The sequence below is a fragment of the Ostrinia nubilalis genome, chromosome 17 (assembly GCF_963855985.1).
Source record: "Ostrinia nubilalis chromosome 17, ilOstNubi1.1, whole genome shotgun sequence".
In the NCBI taxonomy this organism is placed as follows: domain Eukaryota; kingdom Metazoa; phylum Arthropoda; class Insecta; order Lepidoptera; family Crambidae; genus Ostrinia; species Ostrinia nubilalis.
Window position 1 is genome coordinate 4,758,180 of NC_087104.1, and position 16,996 is coordinate 4,775,175.

At 37.2% G+C, this 16,996-nt stretch overlaps 1 protein-coding gene across 2 annotated transcripts in view; it reads right to left on the bottom strand.

Annotated features, from left to right (window-relative positions):
- Positions 1-16,996, bottom strand: part of LOC135079881 (G-protein coupled receptor dmsr-1-like) — a 36,207-nt gene that overhangs the window by 4,756 nt on the left and 14,455 nt on the right. The window contains exons 2-5 of one of the 2 annotated variants that reach the window (XM_063974506.1): positions 10,346-10,725; positions 8,447-8,605; positions 2,746-2,882; positions 1,733-1,835 (exon numbers count right to left, since the gene is read on the bottom strand). In XM_063974506.1, coding sequence (XP_063830576.1) covers positions 1,733-1,835; positions 2,746-2,882; positions 8,447-8,605; positions 10,346-10,615 — 669 coding nt within the window. In that variant the 5' untranslated portion in view covers positions 10,616-10,725. The remainder of the gene's footprint in view (positions 1-1,732; positions 1,836-2,745; positions 2,883-8,446; positions 8,606-10,345; positions 10,726-16,996) is intronic. The other variant, XM_063974507.1, reaches the window with a different exon arrangement.

Sequence of the window (16,996 nt, forward strand, 5' to 3'; positions counted from 1 at the left end):
TGTAAATCAAAAATTTTACAGATAAGAACAGGGCAACGTCAAACTATCCATAACTGCTGAATTCCTTTACTAGATCTATAATCTTATATTTTATCCATAAAATTCAGATTTTTTATACAAGGTGTTAGGCTAAACAGTCTTTTTCTTGTATAAAAATGTTAAATTTTAAGGAATTTTCCTATAGGTTTTGGACTCTTAACATGATACTGAGCTACCTGCGTGATTGAATCAGAAATGAGGAGATCCGTAGGAGAACCAGTGACTGACATAGCCCGCAGAATCGCTAAAATCAAGCGGCAGTGGGCGGGGCACATAGCTCGTAGAGCTGATGGCGCTGGGGCAGGAAAGTTCTTTAGTGGCGACCACGAGCCGGAAGACGTAGCGTGGGGCGGCCTCCCACTAGGTGGATCGATGATCTAGTGAAGGTCGCGGTAGGTGCCTGAATGCGAGCGGCGCAGGACTGGTCTTTGTGGAAATCCTTGGGGGAGGCCTTTGTCCAGCAGTGGACGTCTTTCGGCTGATAAGAACGAACGAACGAACTGAGCTACCAGTTAAAAGGATTTATGTCTAAACTAACACTCTGCATTAAAGACAAGCAAAAAGAATTGTATGTCTGGCTGACTGGCTGCTTAGCACATAGTTAAATAAATTAATTCATCAATTATTCAATTATTTTTATTCACTGGCTGTTTTATTCGAGATTGTAGCTTTGACTAGGCATTGCGGTAATTGTTTGTCCCACGCCATCCGAACCTTTATCAATCGCGAATAGTCTTCCGCTAATCTATTAATCTTGGCAACAAATTAGTTACGAACTGTTCCTAGTTAACTGATTTATTATCATCGTCTTCATCATTTTAGCCTGTAGCTAAAATGACGCTGCTGAACATAGGCCTCCCTCAATAATTTCCATATTGCCCGGTTGGTAGCGGCCTGCATCTAGCGCCTTCTTTCTGCCTTTAAGAGGTCTTCGGTTTTCCGGTAAGTGGCTGATACACTGATTTTTTTTACTTTATTCTCGTAGACTCAAAATTAAATTTTGGGGTCGTAAACTAGAATATTTAAAGAGCCTCTCCAATGGTTACACATATTATTATAGTTAGGCGAATTTAAGGGATTCCCTTGACGATAGCCAATGCCAACTCCAATCGCCAGGTGTACCTGCTCATGAGCATCCGCGAGTTTTCTCATAAATTCCCTCAGGATAACGGGGAACGATTATAGCTTGCTCTTCACTTCTCCCACTTACCCTGATTTAATGACAGTGAGGAAGCCTAATTGAAACGATAAATAAGAAACTTTTAACGTAATGAATCCTTGATGTTAAGACTGAAGACGTGATTATGTAAACAACATGTCGCACATTGAAATTAGAGACCTATCTAAAGTTCTATTAGAGACCTATCAGACCCCGGCAGGAAGAAATCGCTTCCCATCCCATTAACGAGTTAACTAGTATGATTTTTTTATTTGAAAACTTGAAAATATTTTTACTTTGTTTTCTAATGATATATTCAGTTAAAATTTTAGACACTGTACTCTTTCAAAAAATAATTCATACTGATATGCAGCAAGATATGCTGGAAAGTGACTATGGATTTTGCCTAGATTCCGTTAATTTTATAATAAAGTGATTCAGCACTATTTTCCTGGAATCCAACTTTCTGAAAAAACATTATATCCGTCTGGTCTATCACCCTGTATTTTAAACTACCTGAAGTAATATACTTACAAAGTACGAAGGTATGCACAGTATGGGCGGGAGGATAAAGCTCGCAAGAATCGCGGCGGTGCACCGGCGGTCCGTGCACAGAGACGCGCTGTATGAAGGGTACCTGGAACAAACAAGGATTTAGCAACTCCGAATTCATCGTTTGTACTAACTTCGTAGCGCTTCTGCAATCTAGGTAATAAACGACCGGATTCGTTAGCACGTTTAGGCAGAAGAGGATTTTGAGTGTTAAAAACAAAAGAATTTGTGTTTAAGTCAATTGTGCTATGTATCGTAAAGCTAGAATCTTTATGTGTGGAAGAATGACAAAAGGACTTATTCTCCGCTATATTCTATTAGAAACGATAAACACTTTATCGGGTTTGTTTACTATTCGACTTTCGCAAACAACAACAAAACCAAGTGACAAAAACTTAAGCAAATTGGAAATCCGATTAGTTTTCCGACACAAAATTCTGTGTTTTTCCTGTCCCTTCCATCTTGTACTTCGTAGAAATACAAAATCCTTTCAAAGAAGGCATGTCTAATGATGTGTGAACTGATCGCCTTAAAAGGGTCGATGCGTAAGCGAATTGCCCCGTCTGATTATAATGCATTAGGATCCAGTACTAGAGGCTGACAGTGACCTCAGATAGCCTACATGTTTGTTGGTCTTTAGATCCCTCGGGAGTTACCCAACTTTCACTGGTTACTCTGGTTAGTTGTATTGGCAAACAATCCGTCGATCTTGGTTTCACAGGAGTTGCAGTGACAAAAACAAAGGATGCTCATTCTGTACCTACCTCCAAATTACTTCAACCACACCAATAATGTAAGAGCCAAGGCACACGATGCGTTGCGGCGCCGCAGCGTAAGAATTTCGCCGTATCTCGCTCGCGACGTGTGCACATCACAGATATTTCTATGTAAAACGTCGCGGCGACGCAGCGACATCGCTCCGGAACCGCGACCCAACTCATCGTGTGCTTTCGCTTTAATGCAGTGTAAAGATGACAATATTTGTAATAACTTACTTGATCGCCAGGTACCTCCACACAGCGAGAGACAGCGTGAGAAGTATGGAGGCCGTGTGAAGAATCTGCGTGAAGTGCATGTGGAACAGCATGTACACCGCCCATGAGTACGGGTAGTCTTGCTGGCCGGGCAGCAACTGGTGACAAAAGCATCAATAACATAACGTCAGCGTATTACACTTGAATGCAGTGTCTAAGTAGCTCAGATAGAAGCGAAAGGTCGTGGGTTCAATTCCCACCTTAGGCAGTTCAAGTTATTTTAATTTGGTTCCAGCACCAATAAAGACCGGTCTTCGTGGAAATCCTTGGGAGAGGCCTTTGTCCAGCAGTGGACGTCTTTCGGCTAAAACGAACGAACGAACGAACCAATAAGGCTGGTTTAAACACAGCGATAATCGCGCGGTTGATGGCAGTTCTCGTACCTTTGGACGAAACCGTAACTGCACGGTTACCGCTTCAGTGAGGGATCGTACTATTTATTACTGTAAATCTAATGCCAATGTATTTTTGCTTTAATTTGTTTGGTTTTCCATTTTCCAATCTATAAAAATCCAAAAGCAATAAGTACCTTTTAAGTGAGGCAGTTTGTAAGAAACCATACGTAGGCATGCTTAGGCAGTATTACCTCCGTATAGGTACCTACTGAGAATTGGCTGAAAGTCAAAGCCAGTAGCGCAGAAATTTAAAAAATATATTCAGTAAGTAGGTATTAGCGTCGAACAAAACAGAACCGCAAAATTGTTAGAGAACTTCTTTCTAACTTTGATGATGTAGCGTAATAAAAACTTAATACAAAGCTACGTAAGTACGCCTACTCGAGCACGTAATGTAATTTCTTTATAACGTCAATCAACTAATTCTGCAAAACAGATGCGGCCATGTTTAAATTTTGTAACACGGCAGAATGAGTTCTTTTTAGGAATAATTTACTCACGGTTAAATCATTCCTAAAAAGCTAACTAAGCTTTGGTTCCGCGTCATTTGTTTCTTTTAACAAAAGATTTATATTTCGGTATGTTGGACAATTATAATTACCTCTTAATTGAAGGACCTGTCTAAAATAACAAAGCAACTCTCATACCTAATAAAATCGTTTGTATTTCATGAGAACTCATCAAATTAAATGGTCTCTAAACATTTCATTAGAAAAGGAAAATTATCATTAATCCGTAACGGTAGAAGGTAGAGTCGTTAAATATGCATCATATAACCACAAAATATAACTCTGTTTAATTTAAACTATATTTGATGTCACTTGTTTCTTCTACTTTACACTGCCTACTTATTTTACTTTAACTTTGACAAACGTCAAAAAGCTGTCAAACTCCATACACAAAACACCGGTTATCGCTATGGTGACGGTCAAAGTTTGGTGGTCCAATTCAGCCTTAGGCTGGGTTGCACCATCTTACTTTAACTTTAACAAACGTTAAAAATCTGTCAAACTCCATACAAAAAACACCGGTTATCATTAAAGTTACGGTCATAGTTAGGTGGTGCAACCCAGCCTTAGACTTTTCTGTCCATGTTCTACCTACTTTAGCCTGAAACCACGCTAACGCTTGTGTACTTGTGAACACGTGATTACTTGCATATTACACCATCATTCAAGTAACGCTACTTTCAAAGGGTTTCCAATTTAATCTTAACCCTTAATTAACCCACAGGCTCATATTACACGTGGCTCTAAAGCAATTCGCGAACTGTAATACGTCTCGGCATGTGTAATAACCGTAATTTGAAACAGATTATGAGTTAATAGTTTGGGGTTCAAAATGAACAACGAAGTCGGGCGAATTTGAGCGATATTGGCCCAACGTTTTAGGTATCGGTCTGCCGACTAGACCTAGGCTGTATTTATGCACTATAGATGAATGTTTAGCCTAACATTCATCTATAGTGTATACTAATATTTAACGTCCAGTAAACTTAAAAAAACACATATTGGAACTACGAGTGAAGTAATACATACTTTTCAAGTTTTCATAGATCTCATTACTTGAAAACATCTTCAATTTCAAAATACCTTGCTAAGATACAGTAGATAAAATGACAATGGTACAAAACAAATACACAATTGTCATTTTAAATACCAATCAAATTTTACTACAAACCAAAGGAAAATAAAATAAAGAAACATCAGCTCCATCAAATTAGACATTCGATCAAGAAGACCTCAAAGGAAATTCTCTGTCTAAGCAGAAATTTATTGCCCAGGATTGCAGGTCAGGCTCTGCGGGCAATCGATCAAAATTGTCTCAACGAGATGCAGTCGAGAAAAGATGGTTATGGCTTGACCGAGTTAATACTGCAAATGAAGTCCTATAGATTTCACATCTACGTATTCCAGTGAGAGGCAAAAGATACTACAGTAAGGAAAGAAAAGACACAAGCAAGATACATTGTACATTGTACGGACGTGTAAATAAGTGCACTAAAAAGGGCCTACATACTAATAAAGAGTTTTGGATTTGAAAAACTGTTATTTTTATAGTAGTTAACCAATATATTTGTACACCATGCTTGTACAGTCAATTTCACGTTCTCTCTAAGATTATCATGATAAAATTAAGAATGTTTTGCTTAAACAATAATAATAATAAATATAATCCTATTTTCACTAACAAAGAAAGAAAGAAAGAAAGAAAAAATATTTATTTGATTAAAGATGATTGATGCCCACTTTTGAGCTTAAAGAAGCCAGGAGACACCGCTATTCCTTAGAATATTATTTGTGCTTGATTTTACACAATACCTTGACAAATACTAATACTACTAATACTTGACTCTTTATTTTCACACCTGTAATTCTATACACTAATTTGATTTCAATAAATGTATACGTTGGAAATAAGCCAATCAATTTCTATTGTCTAGTTTCTCAGTACTTAAAGGCTTAACTACTTTAGACATCATCAATAAGTGCTCGTCGTCTGACTCCGAAGTTCTGAACTCTACAAAATTAAATTAGGTTAAATAAGCAAGCACCTTAATTAAGTGTTTATTAGCCGTAAATTATAATATTGAAAACAAAACTTTGACCGCTTCTACTCGGATCCGCAGTTTAACAAAGAATCTCGAAATGAAACTGCTTCTCTGCGAAAAGTTTAAGACAGACATTTAAACATTAAACATTATACCAAAGTTGTAAAGGTAAAAGGTTATCGAGTTTCAGGGTTAAATAATAATAAGGCCAAACTGAAGTTTGTTGCAGAGGAAACGTATATTGTTTCAAAATTTAATTGAAATATCATGGGTGTTATCTGACAGTGACTTCGAGGAAATTCCAGAGATAACTTACTGACGTATCAGTAATTTATTGCTAGCTTAATGAAATAGTTTTGGGTTTACACGCGCCATGGCATTTCTCTAAAATTCAAATTGGAGTAAGAATTTTACTTATTTCGAGTGGGATTTGCCACCATAATAGCTTTTTCCGTCTGGTGAGGGTCACAGGAGGTGCCTGAATACGGGCGGCGCAGGGCCGGTCATTGTGGAAAACCTTGGGGGAGGCCTTTGTCCAGCAGTGAACGTCATTTTGGCTGAAACGAAGCTTTTGAATAAAAACTGGTCAATGCAAGTCGGACTCGCGCACTGAGATATACAATCCTGACTCAGCTCTTTCCTAAATTGCATGTCTGCATTTTCTGCGTCAACATGGACCATCTTCGAAATATTTATTGTATAAAGAGATCTAACTCAGCAGTTTAGGTTCTCCCATACTGTAAAGTAACGTGTGATGTATTGTTTTATTGTTTTTGTAATGGCAAAAAAGTAACATAATTTTTACACTAAGGAAGCCCTTATAACATACCCTAGCTGTATATTCGTATTGCGTTAAATCCAGAAAATAATAAAATCTTAATCGACAGGCAAATGAACTAAGAAGTGGTAATAAGGTGCCGTTCTTCCTTTTGAAATACGGGACCCAAAGGAAAGAAAAAGCGACAAGCGACATTCCATTAATTTATGAGCTGTCCGTTAGATTACGAGGAAATAAAGCTTTCAAAAATATAATCTGTCATGACTATGTGAGTCTTTTGAGGAAACCTGACGACTAGGTAGATACCTATATAAAAAGCATGATCATTGTTGGTAACTTTTATCATATTAAGAATAATTATGAACATAATATTTTGTATTTTGCTTTTGGCATGTTTTTTTCCTAATGTTACATCACAAAATGGTTTACGGATCTTTAGATTATAATATCCTCCTAATTTCCTAGATTTATATCCTGTTCTTGATCACGGAACGTACGACAAAGTGCTAGTTAAATATGTTAATGTTACGTACGTATCTGTCTACTGTCCTCCCTCTCCCTAGGTAGTCTAGAAAATCGTTTTGTGTGATGTGCAAAATAAAGGTGCCTGCTTATCTTCAAAATTATCTTATTAATCTAAGTACTTCTTTAAAATAGCATTTCTGTAAAATCTAGATTCTACTGTTTCAATTGAATGCTTGGCAGGAGCTGTAGTTTAAAGAAAACTCTTGTTTGTTACTTTTTGCTCCATCCTTTGGAGACGACCTTTTCACTGGAACTCGGCGCAAGAAAGTCTTTGAAATATTCAACTGTTGTTCGTTGAAATTGATATTGAGAGATTTCTAGTAACATCTCCATTTACCGAGATAGTGCTCACAAATTACGAACTACGTGTTAAAATTTAGCTATCTTTCTTTTAGTCCATGCAACTTCTGCTTCTTCTGTCATATGCATAATTAAACAAGTGATAAAAACATCTGCAAGATGCCTTTGCTTATTTTTATAACGTATTAAAGTATAATCTCACCGGTTTAAACAAGCATAGAGATTTACTAACACCACTTTGATAAGTAAAAGGTACATTTGTTTTATTATTTACTTGGGTCTTTAATCCATGCACTTTGTGTCATTTACTGTAGTTTCTAGTCCTACATACCTACATATATTGAATAGTCAAGTCTAGGGTAACCTTGACAATAATTGAAATAAATAATAGCGTTCCCTTAGATTACCAGTAAGCTATAAGTAAGGGAAGCCACTTTTATAGAGGGTATGAAATTATAAAGATTAAGTACCCTTGTAGTGGACCCTAAATATATCACCAAAGAGTCCAGTTTTGAATTATTCGAGTTGATAGCAATATTTCAACATTTTCAACGGCAAATCCGCAAAAGCCCTGTACCCTTTGAACGTGCGCCCGCTGTAAGCACTCGCAGCACATAATTAACTCCAGCCCTTTAGTTTTAATCGTTTAATGGCCCCAAAAGATCTGAGCATAAAACGCTGAATGAAGGTTACATTAAACTATTAGAAGAGAGTGATTTTTACAGACATTAATTGATTAAGTAAGCCTAAAATCCGCCATTTTGTTTTTTATTTTTTCAATTTATCATAGCCAGTACGAATACACAGACGAATCTAACGACACCTCTCACGCTAAAATCGGTCAAGCCGTTTAGGCTGTAGGCCGTGCCAAAGAAATACGAGTACCTATACATACATACATACATACACTCGAATGACGAATAGGTACGCGTCTATGAAGCTACGCAGTAAGTGGGCAGTTGTCGTCGTCGTCGTCGTTTCAGCCAAATGCCGTGCACTGCTGGACAAAGGCCTCCCCCAAGGTTTTCCACAATGCACGGTTCTGCGCTACAACAAGCGCTAAGTGGACAGTACCAACCCACAATAAACAAAAAACTCCACCAGCAGACTTACCAGGTATCTGTAGATGGCGAAGGGCACGTACTCCATCATGACGAAGACGTCGGCCACCGCCAGCCACTTCAGCAGCCGGTTGATGGGAACTGCCGCTAGGTCCCGCCGCGTCAGAACTGCTACATTGAGAATGTTGGCCAAACTACCGAACAGGCATACCTAGGAAATGAAAGAAAATTTTATTAAAGAAATAACTACCTATCGACGGGATGTTCGTGTGAACAATAATATTAAAACACTTATTACACAACTAAACGGGATCCTGCAAAAAACGGGATGTCTTAACTCAAACGTGAACTAGTGTCACGTTACAAAACAACACTTAAAATTCGTTACTTTTAAAGAATATTGAAATTTAAATGATAAAAAGACTATACTTGATATTAAATATAGTTTCGACTTTCGAGCTACTCGTACGAGTGTAATAAGTATCTACTTTAAATCTAGATTTTAAACAGAACATAAAATTTTACTAAATTAAATTAATGCATTCATGTGCCAACAATACCAAACTCTATACAAGTTCAACATGCAATTAAGCAACGACATGTCGCGTCGTATGACATGGTAAACAACCGACCGAAATAGGTTTGATTTATTGTTAAACGATGTGTTTGAATAGTAATGGAAAGGTTTTATTTACCATTGTGCTACATTAACTTAACGACTTTGGGCTGAGACTGTTTTCACATTAGCGCGTTAGGGTGAGGTCCCGTCATAATAAATGTACGCTGCGAGTGACGTTTTCCATATATTTTTTATGACGCGACGCAGCGCAACGTATTTGCAGTAATCGTGTGCTCGCCACAGATATTTCTATGTAAGATGACGGAGCGACACCGCTCCGACGTCGCACCGCCGCCGCAACGCATCGTGTGCTCACGACCAGCAGCACGGCAGCAGCGGATTCCTGCCTTAACATTATAAACGCCGCTGCCGTACTGTCATAATAGTTAGTAGGAAATTATCAGCAACCCAACTGTCACGCGTTTGTAGCGCTGCTAAAGTCGCATAAATATAAAAGCGCTCCAAATGCTCGTACTTATAACACAAACACACCCCTAACGGGATTAGAACCTGCAACATGTCGGATACGCGAACTCAATTCCAAGAGCCGTCAATATATTTATGTTTATTGAAGCTAAAGCAACAACTGACTTGTATTCGCCGCGCGACATTGCGGCGAATTTGCATTATACATGAACCCTTCAATCGCTCTGTGGCCTCTGACATTATAATTTGCATCTTTAATCAGTACAAAACAACGCTCTTTATTTTTAGTGCAAGAATTATAATCTATACTTAATTTATAAAGAGGAGAGATTTGTATGTTTGTATTGAATAGGCTTAAGTGAAGAAATAATTACAAACATTAAAATACTGTAGCACAGGCTTTAGGTAGGTTGTATTTGGTTTCAGTAGAATCTTAATAACGTAATTTTGTTTTTAACAAATGTGATGCTTCAGCCGTCTTTACCTACCTTACTAATGGTTTTGGGCTATATTTCACCGGGACACCATGGCGGCGCAACCAGTCGCCGCTACCAACAAAACGTATACAGCTTTGCGCAACCAAATGGACACCAGGTGAGTAACTCTCTATAGAGCTGTATACATTTGTTGGTAGCCGGCGACTGGTTGCGCCGCAATGGTGTCCCGGTGAAATATAGCCCTTTGTCTTCAATTATAAGAAAATTCACCAAATATCGGGTGTCAATTTGATAAATCTACTTAGAAAGCAATTTAACGAGCCCATGCAATTTAAGGCACAATAATTTATTTACTCTCACATAGAACCGTGGTACAAAATAGTTTTAAGAGATCTCATCAGCGATCAAAAAGTTGTAACTATAGTTACGAAATGAAGTTATCGACTCTACCTTACAATGATTTACTTACCAACAAACTGACATATCCATGAATACTGTTGTACGCCAAAATCAACTCTCTGAAGTCTCCAGAGCAATACTCGAACCTGTCGCATTCTTTGTAAACTGAAATGTTGTATCTGCTCTTCCAATCATTGAGTGCTTTTAATACTTCTCCAAAACTGGCACTGTGGTTGTATCCCCTATGTTTTAATAGCGATATAAATCTTGGATCATCGAGGAATGGTGGATCGCTGTAGTTGGTAACAGAGTAGTTCAATCGGGACTCGTCCGTTAACATTGTGACGGAGTCCTTTGTTCATCACTTGAGACGAAGTTCACTGCGCCATCTCATGTCCATTCCGATTATGTGGTATGCGATATCTTCTGGGGTCGGAAAGGTCCATTTTTCTGGAAATAAAAGGAATGTTTGTAATTTTTATTGATGCGATATTGTATTTATATTATGATACATCTTCAATTATTATAATCTAACAACTAGAGTCGTCATAACCGAACCATTTTGAACCAAAAGTTGGAATAATTAAAGCAACAGTTTCGCGAGCCCTTCGAAACCTAGAATCATATTATTATTTCTTTTCAGATAATCAGTTTCATTCAAGCATATAATAGGTATCACAAACAAACTTGAAACAACTTACTCAATTTGCTTTTTAAATTAAATTATGTCTCAAATTACCTTTAATCAAAGACAAATTACGTTCTTCAAATGTTAAGATTACTGACCTTGGAATCATCAAACAACATGTAATTCTCGGTATTTTTTATTGAATTACAGTACAAACAGTTACAGATACAATAGGCTTTCGGGAAAGGCTGATATTTGAAGACCAATAGATATGTCCCAAAAAGGGCACTGAACTCCTTCATACTGAAGTGGCAGTAACTTAAAACTAACTGCCACTTCACGGTTAATAAATTCCAGCTCTTTTTAACACTTTCAACAAGGGTGTGGAATATCTAATAGGGATATTAACCTAAATGTCATATTCTGTATATATTTTTGTTAATATTTCTAACATTATAGCATTTCATGAAATATTACGCACATGTCGCATACCCAAATAAATTATCGTAACGAAGAAAATTTATTTTTATTATGTGTTTTCTTGTATTTGACTGTTGAGAAAATAATACTTCATTTAGGTACAATATGAATTTTTCAAAGGGGAAAAAGTAGTTCTTTTTTTCCTTCTTATACTACCACAAAAATAATCAGCGCTACCATAAGAAAACAAAGAAACTAATTAGCGCTAACATTTGCCATAGCATAAGCTGAAAATGGCGCAAAAACTAAAAACTGCAGTCGGATAGTACAGACTGTGGTATCTTGTATACTTGTAATAGGTGCTATTTTTCAATAATTTCAGATCAGATTCAAAAATATCTAGACTGAAATAGTTTTAGTACGAAGTCATTATCGGCTGCGGATACGCGCCTTGCAGTCTATCTTACTGCAGCGGATATATAAATCAAATTATTTGAAGTGTCGATGACTGCAGTGTACTGAAATAGATATTCTTTTGAGTCCGTTATTAAACTCTTAGGCTGAGATGCACCACCTAACTTTAACGGTAACTATAACGATAACCGGTGCTTTTTGTATGGAGTTTGATAGATTTTTGACGCTTGTCAAAGTAAAAGTAAGATGGTGCAACCCAACCTTAGCAATTATTTAGTCACAAATAGGAATTTGTTTATTGATTTTGTACACACTAACGTTTATCGATTAAAAACGATTTAAAATGTCATTATACTATTTTTTTAATAATATATCGATTTTAAATTTCAAATTAGTAGGAATTAGGTAATTCTCTGGAACTGCTGAAACGATTTGGAAAATTCTTAAACCAATTGAGGCAGGCCGTCAAAAAATTCTGAAGGTTATTCTTTCTATTCATTATTTTCTTCCTCATCAAACTTTCTAAAGAGGTTTTATACGTAATCATTAAGAATAATTATTAAGAGTTAGATTTTTACTAAGAATAAAAAAACAACTAGTACTTATTGTGTTTCTTATAAAATTTCCACAATGATCATACAAGGCAATCAACAAAATCCAATTATTTTATCAAATTAAATTAAATTGTGACCTACTACGTAGTAAATTTATTTATTCTGTGCTTAAGCTAACAAATACTGCTATTATTTTTCACTTATTGACACTTTCCAATAAATGCAAAATCTTACTTACTGGCCTCTACGTACCTCTACTCTAGTAAGTATCATAAATATTGGTAAGAAGCAACTTCTCTCAGCCAGTTGAAAAATTCGAAAAATGTAAATACGAAACCCATAATATTAAATTTATAACTTAACTTTATTACAATTCCAACTTTTCCTATAACAGTCGTAGTAGCTGTAACAATGCCAGTGTTGTGCCAGACAACATTGTTATACGACACGATGCCTGTTTGACAGGCCGAGAGCTCAATAGAATGCAAATAGGGTGTTCTTAAGTCTGCGGGCACGAAACTGGCGACGGCCGAGCGATGGCGGGGCGATCAAACGTCCTCACTAGTGAGCGCATAAAAAAATGACATTAAATGGATTGTACAGCGCCCCTAACGGAAACTCTCAAGAACTAAAATTTTCATACATTTTTTAACGCGTTCACTAGTGAGGACGTTAAAAAAACCTTTCATGTAAACTCACACGTCGTGCGCGTCACATATACCTACTGTCCATGTTGTTGTAATGCATCCGCTCCGAAATCGCGTCGCGTCGCCATCGCTCGGCCGCGGCCGTCGCCAGTTTCGTGCCCGCAAACTAAGTACGAGCGGCCATCACTATTATGTGTTCGTTCATGTCAATACAAATCACAAACCATTGCATTTGGAAACTTGGAAGCAAGTTCTGATACAATACTGATTGAGTTCAGTATTGTTGTTGTTGCTTTTGAGCATGTCTACGTGTTACTTATCGCGTCACGCACGTTCAATGATGGTGATGATGATTACAGTAGAATAAGTAGAGTACTCGTGTATAAAAGATAACTAAAACCTAGTTGTAACAAGTAGTTGCACTTTTTCAACAAAAATGTAGATTTTTTTTTATGTGACAGGAGGCAAACGAGCAGACACAAGATTGTGTGCTGTACTTCATTTTTGTTCCAGCAAAATAACGTCCACTGCTGGACAAAGGCGTCCTCCAAGGATTTTCACGGTCCTGCGCTGCCCCATCCAGGTAACTATGGGTTAATGATTGACGGGAGATAATACAGGGTGTTACTTTGCATTCTTGCCATATTTACAGAGGTAACTATATTACTGATACTGAACACAAATCCGTTAAAAAATAATGCCCGAAAATTTTGATTTTTAATTTTGAATATTTTATTTTATCGACAATCTGTTAAACACATCACTAACTATCGTAACGCATGCACATCACTTATGGTAGCGATGGCGATGGAGACTTTTTTACTTTTTATTGTATTTTTAAATATCTATTGCAATCTATTGTCTTTAAAATGTCTTTTTGACACTTTTGTAAAAAACTGAGAAATCCATCAATCACAAATCACGTTATAAATAATACAAAAATGACTGAAGTGTATTCAAACAACGAATAATTTAATCAAAATGGAGCTTGGAGTGTCTGCAAGACGTCTTAAACGAAATGCTTGATGACGTACCCTTAGCGTTACACCAAATGCTCTACTACCAGCAGGATGGTGCTCCCCCACAATAAGGACGTCAAGTGCGCGAATAATACGTTTAGTGAACAGTGGATTGGACGAGGGGGTCCAGTAGCTTGGCCACCACGATCCTCGGACCTAACACCAATGGACTATTATTTTTGGAGTGACTTGAAACGACCTGGTATGCGCAGAAGAGATAAAAAGTGTAAACGTGTTACGTGAAAGGATTGCTTCAGCGAAACTGTGAGACAAAACGTTTATGTGTTGCGAAAACTAAAGCGAAATACCTACGCTTCGCCGTGCTAGACTGTGCCTTCATCAGAACGGAGGACACTTTGAACACTTGCTTCGCAGTACGTAAACTTTGTAAGTAGGAACTCATAAATAAATAATTAATTGTGAATAAGGTGATTTCATTTCAATACTTAATTTATTAATTTGTAAAAATAGGGAACAATGTTATAAATTAATTAAAAGCCTAATAATTATTACGTATTTTTGACGGTCCTAAGCTCGTAAAGTAGAAACTGAGAGTAGAAAGGAAAATCTAAAATCAACTGAAGAGTATTTTAAAATAATTATTATGACTGGATAAAAAGGCTGGTACCCAGAGCCATAAAACATCACAGTTTAATAAGAACTAGGCCACGCCCACTAGGTTTATTCCACTTGCACCTGTAGAAAGTGCGAGACAAAATTGGTTTATTCCAATTTGTACTGCAAAACCAAATTTACTAAAAACTCAGTGTATTTTCTTTATGGGAGTCTCTTGTTTATCTTAAATAATAGGTATTGGTCCCTACTTTTATCTCTGTGAATATGGCAAGAATGCAAAGTAACACGGTGTATAGAGAACAATAGTGTCTAGACAAACCTAAAGAGGATTTAGGACGCTATTTGGATCAAATATGTAATTGCTCAATAATGAATAATAAATTAAAAAAAATAGAAGCACATGTGCCACTTCTTTTGACAACACAGTTTTTGAAGGAGTTAAAATAAAAAAATAAAGTTTGAATGTAAGCCCATAGAAGCCCATCATTTCTCAACCTGAAAAATAGTTTTCATGCCATGCATTTAGATTTTATGGCCAATTTTTGCCAAAAAGTGCTGAAGTTAGTTGTTTGTACTTAAATATTGATTTCCTTCTAATACAACACGTTTTATTTACGCAGCAAAAGGCCCCCAATTATACATAACTCAGTTGTCGAACGATCCGACTCACCATCCATTTTATTCACAAGGAAAAGAGCCCAAACAATATTGAAATTGATATACCTAGTTTGGTATCGGAAATACCTATAGCATTATGCCAAAATATTTATTCTACTCTTATGCAAACATTACAATAATGATTACGTAAGAAGTTAGGTTACTTTTCGGAAATGGTACTAAAAGGCATTTGTTGAGTAAATGTATAAAATAAGCTGGATAAATAACAACTTCAGTAAGTATTTCCCAATTTTCTACCCATGGACTTACAAGTATTTATTCCAATATACAATCAAAATTTATGATATGATAACCATTCGTTCATAAATTATGTTATGCTAACAAATTCAATACTCAATACTCAATTGCTTATTGCATAACCACATTAACACATTCACATTAGGTCTTACAATTTAGGCAGTTATACAGGGTGGAATTTTGTAATGCCACCTGGAGGGAAAGAACTTTAAATATTATAGATAGAATTTTTTTCTCAAAGAAAACATTCCTTTATTTTTGAAAAGATATAGAACTGCATTCAAACATTTCCTAAAATTTTCGAAAAAAATGCAGTTCTCTTTCTTTTCAAAATGTTAAAGGAATGTTTTCTTTCAGTAAAATTTTCTATCTACTGTATTAAGAGTAGATACTTGCCCTCCCGGTGGCATTACATAATTCCACCCTGTATAATGTGGACCCAGTTAGGGCACAGCAACTTTAGGAAGGAGGCAGAACGACGATCTTAACAGTTTCAAAAGAAATTAATTCGTGAAGAAAAAAGAATTCGTAATCTTGATGCAGGCAGCGCAAGAATCGTTGTGGAAACCAACAGGACATAATTGATGTGCATGTGGATTGAGTGATCCTTGCGTCAATCTTAACTAAAATCGAGGAAGTTTTAGTTAAAATAATAATATGTTAGAACATTGCGGTGAAGTAAAAAAAATTGTTAAACCTAGGATAAAAATGTTATGGTCAATAAATAGGATCACTCATACCGCACGCTTTAAGAAAACATATTTTAACTAAAACTTCCTCGAATTTTGTTAAGATTGAAGCAAGGATCAATCATAATTGTGCCGAACGAATGGATGGATGTATGGAACCTGTCCCTTCAAAAAGCTGCAACACACGTGTACAAATACCTAGCACACGGCACCCTCGTGCTTTATCGCTCATGTAAACACAGCCAGGTGGCAGCGGCGTGATCGATGGCCGGCGATGGCAGCGCATAAGCCGGTGCTCTAATTGCTTTTTTGAAAGGCCATATACACACCATCTGTACGTGCATCGTTATTACAGCGTCATTAAAACTCATTTATTTTTGTTCGTTCGTTTCAGCCGAAAGACGTCCACTGCTGGACAAAGGCCTCCCCCAAGGATTTCCACTAAGACCGATCCTGCGCCGCTCGCATCCAGGCACCTCCCGCGACCTTCACCAGATCGTCGGTCCACCTAGTGGGAGGCCTGCCAACACTCTACGTCTTCCAGCTCGTGGTCGCCACTCAAGAATTTTCCTGCCCCAGCGGCCATCAGCTCTACGAGCTATATGCCCCGCCCACTGCCACTTTATTTTAGCGATTCTGCGGGCTATGTCAGTCACTCTGGTTCTCCTACGAATCTCCTGATTTCTGATTCGATCACGTAGGGAAACTCCGAGCATAGCACGCTCCATCGCCCTTTGGGTGACCTTAAGCCTTCTTATGAGGCCCATAGTGAGCGACCACGTCTCAGCTCCTTAGTTATTTTTGTAAATAGGCTTTTAAAAAGCACTTTTACACGTCCTAGTATTGACCCTACCACTGC